Here is a 20465-nt window from a genome sequence, read left to right as displayed (position 1 = left end):
ATTTGCCATGAAAGGTCAAAAATATATCAATTCTCATTGCTGTTTTTCCTATGGGCACTGCTTTCAGCATTTGTTTTAAACAAAACATTTAGAAGATTCAACCTTACAAAAAATTAACCACGCCATCTAAAATAAATGGTGGTTTTGGTAGCCCAAAGATGGAAGAGGGTAGTTATTTATGAAGTAAAACTGCAGCAACAGGATTGTTAAAATGTATGTGTGAGAGGTTCTGGAAAGAGATGTCCTCTTTTCTGAGGAGTGGAACTAGAAATTACACAAAAACCTCATAATAGTTGCATATCTTAGCCTAATGATTTCTTGCCTGGATGGTACCAGCAGTTTAGCCAAAAAGGATTTAATGTTTAAAATGGCTGAATGTAAAACAACTACTTTTCCATTCAAGATGGATTCCAAATTCCAGCAAGACCGACAAATTTTATCTCCAGGGAAAACAAAAGGGCAATAAAGTAAAAATAATCCTTTATTCCGTTTGTGAATCTAAATATTAAGCCTTCAACCCACCTCATACCACCTAACTTGCAATTCTAGAATTGTTAAACTATGTTATGAAATTTTACTGTAGAAATGAAAATAGTGGACTTATTTTCCTTCACATAATGAAATTTATTTAAATATTGCCAAGCACTGGCGGAAAAAGAACAAAGACAATGAATTATAAAATTCTCTCAACTTTAATCGGTTTCAAAAAGGTTCACAACAAATGTAACACTTAGAAGGGAGTTATAGCCAGTAATTCTCAATATTTGGACTTATACATTCTTCTTCTAATTATACTGTTGGCAATTGTCAATTCTCTGAATAAAAGCCTTTTGGTTATTTGGATAGAATTTCAAGATAAAAATGAAAATGCAAAAATACAAAATTAAATGTAAACCAGTTTATTTTGCTCTTAAGTAGTGTTCTTGAAGCACTACAGCATGGTAAACAATGTAAATTAGTACAATTTGTCTCAAAAGCCATCTGAATTAACATGAGTTATAAAGATGCAGCCTATGCTAACCGATAAATATTTTTAACCACTTTTAACTTCGATTTAATGAAGGCTCACAAATGAGCAATGCTCCTCATTGAGGAAAACAAAAAGCTGTTGTCGGCAGAGCGACAGCACACACACACACCAAAAAAAATCTGTAAAAATAACCAACTTTTGTGTTCCCGTGTTATTAAAGATGCTTTACAATAGGATGATATGCACATAATCTTGCTGCAAAATTCATGTCTAGCCACAAACTGCGATAGTTTAGTCAAGCACAACCATGACCCAAACTTTAACCTACATTGTCTGACAAAAGCAGCATCTTCGTCCTCAATTATAATCCTCTAACTTGCAATATTTGTCATATGCTGCAGAGTACAGGCATGCCACATTACTGCAGCATCCCCTAGATTGAATACATTTGTATCTGCAACAGAACGATTCTAGAAGCCTTTCTGCAGTAGACTTTACACGTAGAAGTTTACATAAATCTGTTTCTCTTGCCTCTGACAAACTGATGGGCAAGAAAATACTTAAAATGTTTTAATTCTTACAATCTCATGCAGATCTAAATAAAGATGACCAAACAAACTTGAATTAACAATGGAAAGATATTACGCAAAAGATCTCATACAAAACGCATACTATGTAAAAAGGGCCACTAGGTGACACTGTATAATTTACATATTGGCATTGTTTTGGTCAACAAGTACCCAAAGCGCTGTTCACTTCAGTAAGCAGCATCAATTTTCAGTCACACATTTCTTCTGGGATTTCGTGTGGATTTAAGATTCCAGGAACGGACATCTGAAGTTTGTGTTTCTCTTCCTGGGCTTGCCGAAGCGATGCTTCTCTTTCTTCCAAGAACAAGTCTGTGGTATCTTCACCAGCAAATTCCTATTAAAGGAAAAGGAACACATGTCAAATTCCTTGAAGCACTGTCAAAATCTCACAGCTGCTGACTGCCTGAATTCAGCAGTATAAATGAAACCCCAGAGTTTGGGGAGAATTCATTTGTTTTCTCAAGAAAAAGGTATATTCATTATAGCCAGACTAAACGTTTCAAAGATAACAGAACCATAAGAAGTAAAATATGGTGCAACTGCATACAAAGGAAAAGAAAAAAGCAGTTCAAAATTAGTAGGCACAATTCGCAGTGACATGTGAGCCAAGTTTCTGAATACTTTAAATTTGTGATAAAGGAGTTAGGTATATACCTTAATTTGTACCAGGAAATCCCGCAGGTGTTCTTTGAAGGCAGGGATATCTTGATTTAAGCTGAACAATCCTGTTACAAACACTTTCACTTGGGCACTGAAAATTAAAAATAACATTTGTTAAAAAAAGTAATTTAAAATAATTTAAATGGCATGTCCATCGAGTTTTTAAACTTACTCTTGCAAATGTGGGAAGGCGGTTTTCAGAAGGTTGGCCACATACTCTTGAATGAACACCTGGTTGTTGACCGGATTTGTAGGATTTAATGCTGCATTAATTTTACCTTCTTCCACCAAATTGAACATGTATGCAAGGATCGATGCATGCATTGTTAAACCTGCAAGAACAGAACCAATTTAGGCATTTCATTCTTAGCACAAAAGGTCTGATGGATACAGATTCACATTGAAATAAAATGACAATTATAACAAACTAGCAAAAACAAAACTCAAAGACTTGCATTACTCTGAAGATCATGGATAGATTTCTTACCAGCAGTATGGGATGTATCTGTTACTACGGAGAAGATGTGCTGCAATATGTCACAGAAATATGTCTGGTAGAAACTTTGGGCTGCAGCTTCTTCCTGGGCAACATTTTGTAAAAGAGTATACAGAATCTGCAAACCTGAGAACAGAAGAGTTTTAATATTAAAACTAGTACAAGCAGAGAGAATTGTTCATTGTTTTTCTTTTTTTGCAGTTAAGTTGGAAAAGAATTCTGATTTAAACGCACCTGTATCAGCCACATTTCGCATGGTATGCTTGAAAGCCCAGATAATGGAATCCAATACCAATTTGAACTGTGCAGGAGGAATGGCCAGGAATGCTGGGAAACAGTGCGAGTTGACTGCTTGTAGCAGATAAAAGAAATGTGTTCGGTGCTCAGGATATTCCTCAAAGTCCTGAAAAGCAATTAATACAACATTAATGACCTGACATTGTCTGCTGCACTGTCTGATTGTCTGATCTTCATCTTTTCATACCATGAAATATTAGTGGAAGGCACTAGAGAATTTTTCTGATATTTACCAATTAAAAAATGTATAGAATTTTAAAATTTTAGAATTAATGTATACATCTGAGCAGGAAAATAAATTAGTGCTAACTACAATAACTAAAAGTTTCTCAAGAATTTCCATAGTGACAACTCTGAGGCTAAAGAGACTATTTTACATGGCACGTTTCTTCAAAACAATTGAAAAATTCTGGATATTATCGATTTTAATAAATAACACTGAAGGATATAGTTAACTGTAGAATACTATTTTAAGATTCAAAGCAGAAATATAAATTTCAGGATGAACACAGAAAGCTTACTTTGTTTATCATATTTAAAGTACATTCAAATACTGCGTCAAAGATTTGAGGAATTTCAACTGTGATGTGTCCTCCCAATTTATTCACAATTGTAGCCATTGTACTGAGTACTTCAGGTTCTCTGGCTGCTGGAACATTTCTCTGGTAATCAATCAACACAGCATCAAGAAGTGGAGGTACAAAGTTCTCTGCCACCTGCAAAACCAAGTTTGGGCGATAAGTTAGCAAAATCGTTTTTTACACACCCAAAAACAAACTATATAAAAAATAACATTAATAACCTACCATTTGTGGATCATTAGAACGACTGACCCAACCTGAAATTAATTTCAGTGTTTCCCTTTTCACCGTTCTCATACTTCTTATCAAAGGCTGCTTTGTTACCATCTCTCCTGTTAACATTAAGAAAAAGCATAATCAAAATGAAACACCAATTTCAACAGTAATCTGCCAAAATGCTTACATAAAGAGTTTACATTAATTGAAAATGTTCATTCTTTTCCCCTTCAGGTGTAATCTCAGAGAATATACCAAAATGTTGTATTCTCTATAGATTTCTTCTCAAAGTATATTAAAATTAACATTCAACAGAAGCAACCCCCTCCCCAGCAGTTATGATCCATATTTTTAAAAAAATACCGTTTGTCTGAATTGCAGCAGAGATGTTTTCACTGAGGCACTTGTACACATTCAGCATATCCAAGTAGATTCTCCCAAGCTGAATGACAAATGGATGTCCCACAGCTTTACAAGCTCTCACATTCGTTTTCAGGATACTGCCAAGCTGTTTCACTGTTTCCGGATCCTTCAGAATGTCTACATTCTATTTGAAATAAAAATTTAGACAACATAAGAAACAATGCAGGCATTTTAGATCCATGTTACTAGAACCCGTCTCATTAAAAGCAGTTTGACAATTTCTGGGAACTTCATAATTTCCAGGTTCTATTTATAATGTTTTTCAGATAAAGTTTTAAAAGTTGAATTTTTAGACCACCACTTTTGGTATCTGTGTTTTTAAGTACTTGATAAAACCTAGCTCTGTCGCCGCATGTCAGAACTTTCAATTTAACCAAGGCCTGCAAAGTATAAACTAGAATACAACAAGAATCATTCAATACCTTGCTGACATTACTTACTTTGGTTGCTTGCTGAATAATGCTATCCCACACTTGGTTAGGCAACAGCATGTATTTTTCTATCAAATGCTCTTGCACTGCTTGATCAGTCTGTGCCCCAATCATATAACCAACAGCTTCATAGAAAGTATGCACCTTTAAAAAAAAAAAAGGTAAAGGCTTAAGATAGTATGCTTTCAGTGATCTTAAAAGTAAGCCATTCCACTGCAATACACGTCTGTTACACAATTTTAATTTCCCAGTACACCATTTACACTTTTTTTAAAAAAAACACACAAAATAAGGTCATCTTAATTAAACTCTTAATGAACACTTATGAGACTAACTTCAAAATACACACTTAAGCTAAATGTGGTTTTAGGTTCTCCATACATTAAGAATATTTAAAAGTACTGTGAACAAGTTAGGTTTACCTGCTGTGGTTGAAGATCACAGATGATCGTGTTGATGTTGTTCAGAATTTCATCAATAAAGGGCATTACCTCTCCAACCTGCACCTGAACAAAATGTCTCCGGCATTTCTGTGCTATTTTAATGAATGTGTCACATGCCATGTCCTGTACACCATCATGGGTTTCTGAAAAGCAACACAAATCGCTTTTGTAATTAATTTATTCTCTAGCAACAAGACACTTTACTTATCACTAAGTAAAAGGTATTGCTCTTCAACTTTCCAAGAGAGCATTTTGCAATACTCAGTTTGTAAACTGAAAAGGCAGGTACAGGTGTAACTGGTAATTGGTCAACTGCTAGATGAAAATCTTACAGAAGTTAACAAGTGAAGATGGGATACTTGTTGTTTATTTGTTCTGGTTTAAATCGGTCATTTATACCTTTAGGTTCAACATCTAGGTTTAGATTCAATTCACTGTACTTACCATGCATGAACTCAAACAGTTTGTTGACCACAGTTTTCAAAAATTTCCAGTGAGCTCTGAGGAATCGTGGGTACTGGCCCACAATGTACATGATATTAGATGCAATGATTGCTTTGTTGTCCTTTCCCCTCTTTTGTTCACAAAGACCCAGTAAATCCTAAAAACAATCATATAAATCAATTTACAATTTCAAACTTAATTCAGCAAACATTGTCAATTAAAAAATACACTATTTTGTACAAAGAATGAGTACTTAAAACAACGAAAAATATGAAAGACAAACCCACAGGAATTGCCGAGAATGTATGTCCAACAATTTAAAAAAAAAAGAAAAACTATGAATCTTGCAATGCTTGAGGATTCAGCTTCCCCTGTATTGGTGGCTTTTACAGTTCAAAACTATTCCTACATTTCTGATGCAATCATCAAGTTCACTTTGACTGAGCTGGACCTGCTGAATATACAACCAATCCATTATAAATGTAAAGAGGAAAAACATTTCTTTAACTCTTCACAAACATGTACACTTAAAGCTGAAAGAACCTGTACCTAGAATATACCTAAAATACCACCTCATCATTATTCTTGTTAAATTGTTACATTATTCAGATTTAAGTACATACCTTAATAACAGTGACCAAGAATCTTTTTTCATCTTCTTCATGCATTGCTCCACTGATTGAGCCAATAGCCCAACACAGGGTATTAAGGTTTTTCCAAGACCATTCTGTACCATTTACTTGATTGTGAAGTTTCTCTGTCATTATGCGCTCTGTATCTGCGTAGTCTAAATGTGTAAGGTACACTACAGAGAAAAAATAAATTGATTTAAGGTTAAGACATATGCAACTTAAATTTATCAAATGCAACAACTGAATTTTATTTTTAAAAAGTGCTTACCAAGGGTCTCTCTCATATTTTTGTACAAGTTGATTGAATCTGTATCTTTCATGAATTCTCTGACAACTTCTCCCTGGTCATTCTCCACAACCAAAACTTCTTCTGGTTTTGCCATTCGGCTCACCATAAGCAGACGAACCTTGGAGAAAACATTTTTTAAACACTGGTGATTTTCTTCCTTACCGTTATACTGCTTACACAATTTCTATGCATCAATTTCTTATATAAAACAATGCTGGTCACAACACTTACTTTGGATAACACAGGTAAATAAAGCTGCCTTCGAGGAGGAACATCAAAGTGCTGGCTTCCGGACAGCAGTGGAGATGTTGTTGTTGAGAATGGGCTTTCCCTATAAAGCTCAGCTGCTAAGTGGTTCCAATACTCAAGACAAATTTTGAAAATTTCTGTTTCCTCCACTTCCGATACCAACAACATGTAATGAAGAGCCTGTAAAATTAATGAAAGTTATCCAATTATAAATTGTTGACTATTAAAAAGCAGCCATTGCTTTAATATTAGACTGTAGAAATTACCTCCATTAGCGTTTCCCTTAGATTTAATCTTTTTTCAATCAATTGCCCATGTTCTTTCAAAAACGTACAGAGAAACAAGCTTAGATTCTGTATGAAGTTCTGCTCATCATCTTTTCCATTGGAATATGCCAATCTGATATTGGTGTTTAAAGGAAGCATCTGTAGAGCAAAAAGTATTTTAGGAGAGACCTTCAAGACACAATTGTATTAATGCAGTATAGAACAAGCTACCTAGCCATTAAGTTGAAGCCGCTACCCTCACTTCTTTGAAGAAATGGCCTAGGAAAATCCTTGGATCACATAGCTATTATCTTCCTACAGGGCTCCTCAAATTTGTAATTATTTAAAGTGCTTACTTAGTTTGAATCAATCTCCTCACAACTAGCCAAACATTTTGGACGCTCAATAGGGTAATCCCACAAGTGTTGCTAACTACAAATTCTATCTTTTTAGAGGTGTTTAAAATGTTTAAAAACCAAATACATTCAGTAAGACACTGAAACTTTAAACTAGCACCTAATGCAATCTTAAAAAAACAGCACAGCACCAACAATTTGAATACAGAATAAAATACTTACTTGTTTGAGCTGCATCATTGTCAGAGTAAAGAGAGTAACAAACTGCTCTTCATACTGACTGACACTCACACCTGCAATCTCTGTCAGGCACTTCAAAGTCACGTTTCGGAACATTGGGACGTTTAAAAACTGAAAGTTTTAAAAGGATTAATCAATTTACATCGTGCACCAATAGATAACCTTATACAGTTTATATAAAAAAGCAACTAGCCTTTTAAAAACATCTCAAATCTTTTGTCAATGTAACTTTTAATACTTAAAAAAATGTAATGAGTTTTAAACAAAAATAACCCTGAATACACTTGTCAAATCCTGAACAGACAAATTTCGAATTGTAAATAATCCACTGTGGACTTCAAGGAAACCTGAGTTGCTCGGATGAAGCTTTGAACCTACCTTGTATACAAGTGTACTTATGAGTTTTGTCTCAAATATATATCCCAGTGGAATCCAGTTTAGAAATCTGAGTAACGTCTCCAAGGTTGCATGTACAAGTGGAGCATTCTGGGAGTTTTCCTGTAAAGAACAATTCATTTTTTAAGCAAAATGAGACAAGTCTCAATTTAATGCATAAAGTAAACCCTTAGGTCAAGATTCAACCTACCATAACAAACTGGCAGAGTTGGAATATCTGTGAGAACTCATTGCACATACTAGAAGAAAAAAAAAACAAGTTAACTTATTGCACCCATCTGTATTTACAATTTATCAACCAGAAATTATGGACTTTTCTACATAGACCACAAACCTTACCATGTTCTCTGGAAATGATGTAGAGCTGAGATTACATGTCAATGAACAGATCAATTAAGAATGAGTTACTGCCTTCAGTCATCGGATAATAAGTTGTTTCCATATTTTCACAATGTCCAAAGAGAAAAGAGACTATTGGAGTTACTAATATGCCCTTAACCCAGGTTATAAAAGACAGAGGACTGCCTTAGACTCTTAATACAATACAACTCAAGGTCATTAACGTATAATGGGGTATATAGACCTGTTACAGTACCTGTCTTTCAAATGCTTTGCTTTCACTTGTGTCATCTGCCCACTGGAGAAATCAAAGACCTCTTCACTTAAAAGTTTGAGAATGATCATGTTGTTCTGACACAGGCTTTCACTGGTCCTACTTGCTCCCACAATGTCACTTATGAATGTTGGCCAATGTTTAGGCCATTCCTGTTTCAGTATCTGTAGATAAAATACAATTTTAAGAATTAAAGAATGTGTTTTTTGGGAGAATAAGGGGTTTTGGTTTCTTATTTATAAAAAACTTTTACCTCTAATCAAATCCAACTTAATTTGAATTGAAACCACCAGGCAATTTGCAAAAGCAAATAATGACAGTCAACTGGAACACCCCAGAAATACATCCATCTTTTAGAGCAGCAATTTTTCTCTTTCTATGCAACTTTCCTAATTGATAGACAATGATTTATTAAAATTTTAGAATCTAAAACATACCTGGACCAGGATCATATTCAGTTTTCCAATGTACACCTTCTCTTTCTGAAATTTAAAAAATATTTACTTCTTAAAACTTTACAATAATACATTATGAGCTAATCTTTAACAGTGTGAAAAGGCCACAAGTTTAATTTCCATGAAATCGAAGGCAAATTAACACTTTTCACACTGGCATACCCAAGCCAAGATGAGTAGGACTCAGTTCTTTTCACAAATCTCCACGCTGTCTTGAAAGACTTGACAAAGGTGGAGAGAATAAGGGTGTAGGTATAATGCAAGAGAATTAATGCCAAGATAAACTTTTGTTTTAAATATCTCTGAAACTATCAATAAATTAAACACAAAACTGAAAAGAATCTGAAAAAGCCTAAAGCACATAACACACATTCAATGCTTAATATGGCATAATCATCATAAATGCTAAGTAACTGTCTGGAAAACATCACAAGTACTTGTGGAAATGTTGACTTATCAGCAATATACATACTGACAATGTAAAACTAAATTGGTCTACTGTAAGTAATAAAAAAGGTTTAACATTGTACTAAACCACAACAGCGTTTTTTGTATAATCATTTTGGTTAAGTGGAAGTCTACGTATTTATTTTGTCCCCAGTGACTGCTTTGCATTTTGCACATTAAGTCACATAATTTCTACATGAAGCACCAGTCACAAAAAGTGAAATGTACACAGATAATGAACATCAAAAGAAAGTAACCAACAGCCAAAATTTTAAAGCAGAAAATTACTTTTATGTAGCAGATACATTGACAAGACAGATATTAGGTTAATTAACATTTGTTAATAAAATCAACAGTTCTACTGTTAGTCACGTGTGGCTGCCACAGCAAGAAGAGTATGCTTTAGAGCAGTTTGCATAAACTCGTGGGATTCTGTCCCATTACTCCCTTAGAGTATGAACAAGTATCTGTTCACTGGTCTCCAAGCCACAGATGTCCCAGCTCAATCCACAAAGCTTTAAATGGGGCAGAAATATAGCAATCTGGCCCTCCCAGGCAGAACTGTTACATTCTTGCCACCTAAGAATAAGATGAGCCTGCAGAATGGGTAGAAAACAAGGCCACAGGACTTGATCAATGTAGCAAGGTGATTGATGGCATCTTATCCCCACAAGTGATTAGTTGCTAAATACTTCTGCCCATGACCTCAAATTTGGACTTCCTCATCAACTAGTCTGCTGCAGACAACAATTAGTGTATTATTCTGCACCATACTCACACACGTATAAAACAAAACAGGATGATCTACACAAAAATGCTAGTGAAGCTCACACCAGCTCATTCCTTTATACCGATGCGCACTAGTCAGCACTGGACCTGTGTAGTCATCTGAACTGTGAACAACTACTGTCATCTGCTTCCTCAACTTTGGTAAGTTGTCACTATTTGTGGTCCATCACTGAGTGACTGTTTGGCTGTAACTTCTTGTAACATCTTCGTAGCGTTAAAAAATGTTCAAATCAGGTAGCTGCGTTTCCACGCTGAAAAAAGAAAGGGAACGCAATGTTTCAGCTTTGGAGGTTTCTTCGGGTGCGGCCTCCTTTTTGACACTTGAAGACGACTCCAGAGCCAAAACGTTGCATTTCTTTAATTCTCTTTTCAGCATGGAATAAACCTTTACTTGTTACGTTAAAAAATGGTGGCTGTTAATGTCCCACATGCCAGCAAGAGTGTGCTTCGTCCAGCCTCCAACATACTGATGGCACAAAGGCGCTGATCTTTGGATACCCAGGGCTTTATTAGTTTATTAGAGGTGATTTAGTGCTTATACAACGGTTTAAGTTACTCACAGCCATTAACACAACAAAATCTGTTTTTTTTCTACGAAATGTAAGATTTCAAGAAATCAGCCTATACCACCAAAATCTTGATTTTATAGTACAACACTAAGAGTTGTTAGCCTAAACATTTCCTAGTATTCACATTGTATTTGATCATTTTTAATACATTATGACACTACTTCCTGAAAATAAGAGCCCATGAGATTACTCAAAAGATATAAAGTCTGAGCTTTTAAAAGCTTCCTAAGTTTCCAGTTTCACTAGAAACAGGGTTAATACTGGAATGCAGCAAAATATCATTTTTCCTGATCCCAAACAAAAAAAGTACACTTTGGCCATTCACACAAACATAAAACGTCTATTCTTGCACAACAATCCATTCTGATTTCCGTGATGAATTTTCCATCAAAAAGAAACTAAAACAAAAATGCTGAATTTCAATGTTCCTATGGAAAAAAAAACCCACGCTTTGAATTTTTAAGAACTAAATCAAGCTATAACCATAACTGTATTGTTGACAGATCAATGTCACATTAACAAGTCCACAGTAAATCAACACCACCTGTGGGCCGGAAGTGCCTTGATCTTTATTCTCATTCAAGCATTCAAAAATAGACAAGATTGTTATCCCCGCCACCCCGGCCCACCCAGTACCAGACAGACAGCTTGTGAAGCTGCCATCTCACAGCTTTGCTACAACTAGGCAAAACGGCCTACAAGAAACAAGCGAAAGGCTCAGCTTGAGTGTGTCAGTGTGAAAAAGCCATAAAAGGCACCTCATTGAACCTAAAAAAATCAGGGGGAAAAATATTTGCCATTGGCAAGCAAAAAATGCTCAACTTACCTCTACATTTGTCGCATCAGATGAAGTCTTGATAATGAGACCAACAACATATTTTTTGATTCCTAAAAGCAAATAAACAACCAAGTTGAAGCTAAAACTTTAAATAGTTATAACTGCAAAATGGAATATTGCTAATAGGGCTGGGAGTCAAGTAAGCTTGAGAAGAAACGGTCATTTGCAATTCTACTTTTGTGTCAGTCTAGCTGTCAAAATAATCCCATGAAACAAAGCCCTTCGAATTGAGGGATACAACCCACTCCTACCTGAAGTTCAAGATCTGTAGTTTCTTCTACAATTAACGAGAATTTCAAAGGCTAGTTGCCCCCTTCTGACAAATAATTTTAAAAGGGTAAGAAAATTCACCTCGTTCACCTATTTAACTTATAAATGAACATGAAGTTTAGAATATAACTGACTCAACTAAGAGGTATACTTGGATCATTAAGCCATGTTCTCTTCAACTTCAAATGCTGCCTGAAATGACATACTTGCCAGTCGCTTGTATTCGATACCATGAATAAATTCATCTACTGTCAGAAGTGAAAGACTCAATGATTCAATATAAAAAGCCATTTAAAAATAAAATGAAAAAGTAGGTATCCAATTAAAAAAAACTTCCAGCCCTAATTATAAATATTCAATCAAAAATTCAATCTTAGAGGCCTTTTGTTTCTGTTTTTCAAATTGTTACCATTAATAGGCTTACAATTTCTTTCACAAATGAGACTATAGTTACAATCCTTATAAAAACATTTTAATCAAATGGATAGTTATGTTCAAGATACTACATTAGGCTGCATTGTATAACTCTACTGATAACTCTAGACAACTATGGATTGTAAACCTGTGATCATGTGTTAGAAGTTTCAAGATTCTAGTTCCAAGCCTTGGAAATCTCACAAGGTATTCAATCTGTAGTGGAGACAGTGTCTGGTATTCTCTAAAAAAAACATTTAACAATATTTGCAGTGTCCCTGTGTTAAAATTGAAAACACTCAATCTGTCTCATAGAAACACCCACCTGTTGTAGAAGTTCTCTCTCAGCAGAATAAATGTTATTCAGAACAGAACACACATTTATAGACTATGCCATCTGCTATACATACAAGTGAAGATGCTTATTCTTTTCTCACATTCTAGTGGTATATATTGCAAGAAGTCTTCACAATACTTATTATAGTAATTTAAAGTTACACAACTTGTATTTTGCTATTTTGTCTAAAGCATTTTACCTAAAGCATCTTCAGAGCACAAGTGGCAACCTAATTCTTTCTCTTGCCCAAGTTACTTTACCTGGCCACAACATCTTTCTCTTCCAATGACAACCTACTATATAGTTTTGAACAGTTACAATTCCCTGCATTTAGGAAGCAATTACAACTTCACATTTAAATTGTATACACAAAATGAATTCTGCTCCATGAAAGGTGTCTAAAAAAACATTAATTTTATAGGGATTACCTGAAATGTAAGAGTTTTCCATCTAACTAGCTAAAAATCAGCTCTAGTAAATTTTACAAAATTTCAGCAAATTGGAGGTTATTCTGAAATGTATCAAGTTAAAAATTCAAAGGGCACACACTTGTTTTTTCTAGAAATTGGCCTACGTTACAAACACTCATTGTATTAAAACATTGAATTTCTCAGATTCCCTTGATAAAATAGTGGAAACTAATGTAGTTTTGCAAAGACTGAGTACATACAAGGTAATCTAAATAATCTACTTTTACATTTTATATTCTACATTTCATTGAGGCAAAGCTGGAATGTTTCATTGCCTAACAAATCAGTAACAGATGGAAAAATAAGGTTTACTACAAGTGTAGTTTTTCCCCAGCATCTTAAGCAAACATCACCCATTATTTTCTAATCAGCAAACATTAAGTGCATCAATAATTTTGAAGATGAGTGTGCAAAATGGGATTATTAAAGTCTTCAAGGATATGAAGCTCCATTCCAAAGCACAAAAACACTATTTCAAAAGATCAAGAAAACATATTTATGGATACTTATCACCTTTTCCTCCCAAAACATTGCACTGTGCTTTAAAAATAGTTACTTAATCTTAACAAAAAAGCAGTTCCACCCTTCTGTACATGTTATTTTGCAGGGGTTGCAAATGTTACAAAAACTCAGATTTTCTTATAGCTACTTAACAGCTTCCAGTGGTGCACACTAATTGTAGAAAACAGAATTATGAATGAGACTATCTTAAGGTCTATCCTGTCCTAATCCTGAATCTGGTGTTATGGTGTTCACAACACTATTCAAGTGCTGGCAAAGTGGCAGTAGTATTGAGCAGTGGTTAAGGCTCTAGACTGAAGTCATGGGTTGAAATCCCTAATTAGGCACTTGATTGCACCAAAAGCAAAATTCAAGAAAAAAAATCTGTTACTTTAAGAACATTCAATCCTAAAACTTGGCACCAATTCAGATGTTTCACATTTATTTAAAATAGTATTTTATTACTTTGTATTACATGTAGAAATACCAAAAACACAAACAATTATGGGTCTTACCTTCACATTGATTTCGTGGTAGAATTTTCCATCTTGTTTTAATAACCGTTTCCAGGATTTGCAGTGCATAGTACTGTAATACATTATGAAAATAAAAGTTAGGGGTTGGTAACTCAAAAAAACTTTTAAAACATTAAAATTGTGCACATTGAAAAACATATTTGCTCTTAATTATGCCTGCCTGAAATACCACATTTTAAAAAAATTGCAAACATACAGAATTTGTATTACCGTTTTAATGTACTAGGACACGGTTCATGCAGATTTTATGATTTGCTACAAGTATCAACATTAAGATCAAACCCTGTAGAAGTCCTGCTGTTTTTCCACAGTAATACACCAGAAAACACAAAAGGAGTGATTCAATATTGGCTGCTTACAAATGGGAGCCAGAGAAATATTAAGATACAATTTTAAAAGAAAGAGTTAACCTCTGGTTAATTACCAGATATTAAGACTTAAGCAAACCAGACAGCACTGAAGCATCCAGCCACCAGTCTTCCTGACAAACTTGTCAGATACAAACACAGCAAGTGCTGCAGCCCGCATAATACACTAGAACACCTTCAACTGGTGTTTGTCTTAAGGAACAGCAAGACAACCCACAGGTTTACTAATGAGATCAGTTCCATTCCCCCCTTATTTCTCTTAAATTAAAATTCAACGGAACGTATTCAAAAGGTTAGTGATTTTTTCATTAGGCCCGCCAGTATTTCAACCATAGGGATCACTAAGTGAAGAGGAAAAAAAGGAGGACGATCAAGAACAAAACACTGCAGTTTTAATCAGTTAAGGTAGCATGATCCTGTGCAATGAAAAAAGCATACGACAAGTGAGGTTAGCAATTAAAGATGCGTGTCACTGGTGTATATGCAGCTCTTTTTATATAAAATAATTAACTATTAACTATTACACCTTTAACGTTAGGACGAAGAATTGCTTGCAATCATGTCACCACTGTATTGCAAGGTTTGAATGTTATGATGAGAGACAGCAAAAGAAATGAATGAAAAAAGGAGAAGCACATGATCCCTACAGAAGAAATACCTGCTGTACTTTAGGTCTTATGGAACCTATTCAGTAAACCTAAACCCTCCCTCCTCCCATGAAACAATACAATTGATGAACAGAATTCAGTTAAAGGGAATCAAAAGGGTAGACCTTGTGGAGGCCTGCCGTCAAAGCCTAGCTGTGTCAGTTGCACAGGAAGACACCCCTTTTCTTCCTATTACAAGCAATCAACATAATGGAACATTAAGATTAATATCAAATAGTAACAGCTTGTATAAAAAATTAAATAATTAAAAGCCAAATGTCTTAGTGCTAAATCGATGCACTATAAAAAATTTAGACAAATTTAAGAAATGTTTACCTTTTGTTTTCTTTCTGTTCCGCTAATGACCTCAATTTTCGCAAGTTACAAATTTGTGTATTAAAATACTGTTGACAAATCAACTCAAACATTAGTAATGTCTGTCAGTATTAAAGAGCAATTTTACAGGCAAGCAAAAAAAGGCAAACTGTCATGTACCATAACTTTGAGGAAGTCTTTTTATACACTAAAATAGCTTACACGTAGTTCACCCAAACAGAAAACCTTACTAAAATACATATGTATATACTTGGGTATATAGATACGCATTAGTACAGATTCAGGTAACAATTACAACTGATTACTGAGAATTTCACCAATTAAGCTTTGGAATAACTGAAATTTCGAAATACTATAAAGGACTGACATTTTAAACTATTAAAGGTCAAACTCTTAAATGAATAATGCATGCCAAGCAATGTTATTTTACTGTAAGCAGTATGCTGTGTTGACTTTAACTGAAATGGTTGAGCAGATAGAAAAGCTTTGAAAGCTAGGCCTGAACCAAATATACAAGCACATTTGTGTTACCATTTCATGAACACAAAACCAGAGCAAACTAGCAGGAAGCTTAGTCCACAATACAAGCAGAACACTTGCTTAGCTGATATAATCAAAATAAAAATTTAGTTTTCAACCTAATGGAGTTTGAAACCACAGCACTCGTCTATGACTTCCTCAAAGTACAGATGTTCAGTCCTTCCTGTAATTATTCCAAGTCTTGCTTACCTTGGTGTTCATATTTTGGGAAAACTCCAAAATAGTGTCGACTCTTGTCCAAGCATCTGGATGTTCTTTCAAATGGGTCAACACCTCTTGTGCCATTCTTTGCTATTAAAGTAACAGATGATTTCAAGTGAAGTGAGCTGATAGAAGAGTAACTAAATACAGCATTAGAGATGTTGGTCTTAGCTTCAATAAGGAAAAAGTCCACTCAAAGCAGGTCAATAAGACTACAGGCCTCAGGTTAACCTGAAAAACAGCCTATTCTCTTTCCACACCAGAGGTCGCCAAATCCCACTTTTGAGGACTCCCAGATTTATCAATCCTTGTACCAACTAATTCTCAAATTTTCCTCATTTATAAATAGCTCAATGGGGCCAAATTGCCTTTTTCTAGTTCTTAAGATAATATGTAGAGACCTTATTAAAACTGTTTACGTGCAGCCTCGTGGACCGGTGCTGGCACACTCTCCTTTTAAAGATTTGTTTTATTATAAATCGTATAATCCATCAAGTAATTTGGTTATTGAAAGCTTAGGTTCAAGCAAAGCTATCAATACTAAATTTATTTTAGGAATGCATATTAGAAGTAATGTTGCATGAGATGTTAATTCTGAATACTGCACTATTAAACTTCTTCACAACTGCAAAATTGATTAAAAATAAGATGCTTTACAGATCAAGCTTTTACATAGCATTTAAATGTAAAAAAAAGTAATGCATTAATTTAAGAATGTTTTATCATTCATTTTTACCTGTGGCCCTTCACCATGGTACAAACAATTCACCACACTGTCCAATAGGTTGATATCCAGTTTCTGGCTGAAATCCAGCAGCTGGCGAGCTGCATGGTCTGCTAACATTGTCATAATTGCTGGCATAGAGTACTGCAACAGAAAAAGATTCCAACAGGCAAAGTCATGTGAATTGAACAGTGATTAAGGCACACAATTCCAAACAGCTGTTGGCCCGAAGGTCTTTCAGGACAAAACAGAGCTGCATGTAACTGAATTCGTAGTACAGTACACATCTCAGAACTTCAAATAAGCTCTTTGACACTTCACTGGACTGTTTAATCTTAAAACTAAACCACGTAGTATAGAATATAGGAAGCTTCTTGGAATTTTTTAACGACCCTCCAGATCAAAAACTGCATACAAGTCACATAGGCGTAACTCTTTGGCATTCGTCTATACAGAATGGAATATCTAGGGCACGTTTGTAACAAAGGAGATCAATAAGGCCACAACAAAACATGTTAATCGATATCAGTCTACACCTGAAAGTAGGTGGCGGGCTGGGGAGTGAGTCTATGATGAAAACAGACTACAGGTAAGCGTGGGCACGGGACTTGGGGCGCTTCCCAATACGTTTACTAGCAGAGCCTGAACTGGGCAAACGCAGCGGACAACCTTACAACAAGCATACTTCGGTTATTGAAGCACTATGCAAGAGCACTTTCAAACAGGACCAGGCAGTTTTCTTCTAAACCAACAACAACACCCACAAGACCTCCGACCCGTCTACACCCAGTTTACCCGCCCTTTCCGAAAGCAAAACTGAACAGTATCCCACCTGCTAAGCACGCCTGCTCAAGCAACGCACGTTTAGCAATCCACCACTGTTACAAGAGAACGTCAATGTTGGCGTCTACTGATATTGGTAATTCCTGCCACTAATGCAAAAAATTTTCAAGGAAGCGCGGTATTAAAAGGATTAGCTATAATTGTTATTTAGATGGCACTTTCAGTCTTAAATTTCACTAAAACCATGCGGAGATCTAGCCACTTCAGAAGGCAGGCACGTTACACGGGGCCTGATTTATATGCTATGACCGCATGCACAAGTGTTAAGACAGGCTGGTCATTGATCTAAGCAAAAAGAAAGCTAAACTAACATTTACCTTCCCTGTAATTTCATCATAAAAAATGAATGATGCTGGACCGTTTTGCTCATTTTAAATTTTATTTTTTCTTTCTCCCACACAAACACACCTCAGGCATTATTGGAGGATATCTAAAAGGAGTACTGGTGCAACTCCCAGCTAATGCCTGTAGTTCTGCTCGGTACTTGAAACATCCTTTTCTTTAAGGCCTGAAAGAAAAAAAACCCTTTGTCCTTACAAGTAGCTGAGAAAGCGTACCCCGTCTACGCGCATATACAAATAAAAAATATCAAACTGTCACCAAATCGTCTTTAATTTCCTTCTGTTTACATCATTTTTTACGCACTAAGAGCAACCCCTCCCTCTGAGGCAGCGGAGGCTGAGCACGTGACTCACATAGTCGATTCGCTACTGTTCGGGGAAAAAAAAAACATTTCTAGAAACTTCCCCTCAATTGCACCTCGCTTCCATCTCACATTTTCTACAATTTCTTTCCTTCGCACTCTGGCTTTTCCATTTTTTCTCCGCTAACAACACGGCAAAGGCGTCTGCTCCACTGCGTCCGCTGGCGAGCGCTCTGAGTGGTTGGATTTACTTTCATTCAATTTCTCAACAGGCCTCCACTCTCCACTATCGCTGTACGCACCACCATGAGTTTTAATGTCACACAGAACCCCCTCTCACAATCCTGAAAAGCCTTACCTATGCACCGTTTACTTACCTACGTTTTAAATCACTGTCCCCTCCTTTTGGTTTTTAATTCCACCAGTGAATTACAGTAAGTTTCTTTTTATTATTCTGCAAATTTGTGAACCCAATATTTTCAGTGACTGGCACAGAAAAACCACAATTACCTGGTAAATCGCTAAATCCAAGGCTTAGACTGAAATACGTGTGGCTTTCTAGCCAGAGAATCTAGAAAAATGATTAAATACCGTGGTAAGAATTTCTATACACTATTCCACAGAATGAGTACTGAGATTAAGAACCACTTATGTGGGTTCTCCTGCAATATTCACGGCACGCTAAGTAATTTGTTATTCCGGTTCATTTTACGAAACAAAATACTCTCCAGATTACAGTTTTGTTCTATTCTCTGAAATGTTTTATGCAGCGGGGCGGTTTAAGAGACTGTAAGCTCTGCGCTTCTTCTGCTCTCAAGCAACAAACTCATAACCGGTTGAAACCGGTTCAGACTGGGAGATTCCATCTCGGTTTAGTTTTCAGCCGATGGCGCCGCGGAAAGTTTGGACCAACGTCACGCCCATGCCCCCCGCCCATTGGCTGAGCGGACTTTAGCGACGGCTGAACTATTTTCCTATTGGCCAATTCCCGCGTCAGTCTATTTCAATTCTTACGGGCGCCCACGCCACCGCTCCGCCCTTGAGCCGAAAAAGAAGGCAGGATCACGGCGGAACGAAGCCCCTGCAATCTGAGTTTTGACTGGTCAAATCGCCCTGTCAATCTGGTTGGAGCCTGGTGCGCGTCTGAGTTACAATGAATCTGCAAGTTGCCAGGTGCGGCCATGATTGGCTCAAAACACTTGATTGACGTCTGGAAACTTGCATCTTCCACGGTGCTGGATATAATAAATTAAAAAAAACAATTTTTGGGTGCCCATGCGGTGTCTAAAATATTTGTAAGGTTACGGATTGTGATATCGGCGTTGCGGCCTTCCGAAAATCGTGCGCGAACAAGCAGATTAGAGAGCCGCTGCGCGATTGGAGAAGTTGGTTTCTTTTTCCTCGGTCTCCTCTAACCTGGTAATTTTCCACTAGCTTTGAGGGGAGTGGTTGTGTAGTAACAGAGGGCATGATGCGCGCATGGTGTCAGCTAAAATAACGAAACAAAGGAGAGACAGCGTGCTGAGCGTGCACATAGCGAATGTGAGCGTATATATATATAGTTTAACAAACGTCGCAAACTTAGAATATTTTCCAGAAGTTAAAGGGTTTTTATTGAGAGTTCAGCCTGCAATTTGTTGACAGGTCACGTGCGTCTGATCGAGCGCAGCGGTCGATGGAAAAATACAGGACTGTCTGGAGGAGCACCGTAGAGCTTGCAGAAATCGCAATGCAAAGTGCGGTTTCTGGACAGTGCATCACTCTCTTACCGTGTGCGATTCGCGCTTTGAAGAGGTTTTAGTTGATGTTAGACGGGTGACAACCTTCCTGTAAATGCTCGGTTTATATTTCAGATAATTCAGGGTTGTACTTGATAGAATTCGCGCATTTTGACACGAGGTTTCCAGACCTTGCAGTGAAGGACTTAAAATGTGAGATTTTGTTC

General features: G+C 36.2%; 1 protein-coding gene across 5 annotated transcripts; it reads right to left on the bottom strand.

Moving 5' to 3' along the window:
• Window positions 1-673: 673 nt before the first annotated feature.
• Window positions 674-19766, bottom strand: LOC102689424 (exportin-1). 5 transcript variants are annotated; one of them, XM_015363161.2, is made up of 25 exons: window positions 18902-19766; window positions 17047-17178; window positions 16299-16400; window positions 14198-14270; window positions 11679-11740; window positions 9030-9074; window positions 8575-8756; window positions 8170-8218; window positions 7962-8081; window positions 7566-7694; window positions 6988-7146; window positions 6704-6901; window positions 6452-6590; window positions 6175-6356; window positions 5552-5708; window positions 5087-5250; window positions 4674-4808; window positions 4174-4357; window positions 3820-3926; window positions 3535-3729; window positions 2951-3119; window positions 2708-2842; window positions 2393-2552; window positions 2215-2311; window positions 674-1894 (listed from the first exon to the last, which is right to left on the bottom strand). In XM_015363161.2, the coding sequence occupies exons 2-25, from the start codon at window positions 17170-17172 to the stop codon at window positions 1748-1750; spliced, it is 3216 nt and encodes a 1071-aa protein (XP_015218647.1). In that variant the 5' UTR covers window positions 17173-17178; window positions 18902-19766; the 3' UTR covers window positions 674-1747. The 5 variants fall into 5 exon arrangements, with proteins under 5 accessions (XP_015218647.1, XP_015218648.1, XP_015218646.1 ...); XM_015363162.2 differs by having other exon boundaries at window positions 19031-19766; XM_015363160.2 differs by having other exon boundaries at window positions 18898-19765.
• Between the last annotated feature and the right edge of the window lie 699 nt (window positions 19767-20465).

The sequence above is a fragment of the Lepisosteus oculatus genome, chromosome 17, assembly GCF_040954835.1.
Source record: "Lepisosteus oculatus isolate fLepOcu1 chromosome 17, fLepOcu1.hap2, whole genome shotgun sequence".
NCBI classification, from domain to species: Eukaryota; Metazoa; Chordata; class Actinopteri; order Semionotiformes; family Lepisosteidae; genus Lepisosteus; species Lepisosteus oculatus.
Note: the sequence above shows the minus strand (reverse complement) of the source record. Positions and strands in the feature narration are given on the sequence as shown.

Coding starts and splice junctions, on each gene's coding strand:
- LOC102689424 (XM_006638610.3), bottom strand. Junction 8,219..8,574: donor GCAAAGCATTTGAAAGACAG/GTACTGTAACAG, acceptor TTTTTCTTCTAG/TATGTGCAATGAGTTCTCAC. Junction 7,695..7,961: donor TAAGTACACTTGTATACAAG/GTAGGTTCAAAG, acceptor TAAAACTTTCAG/TTTTTAAACGTCCCAATGTT.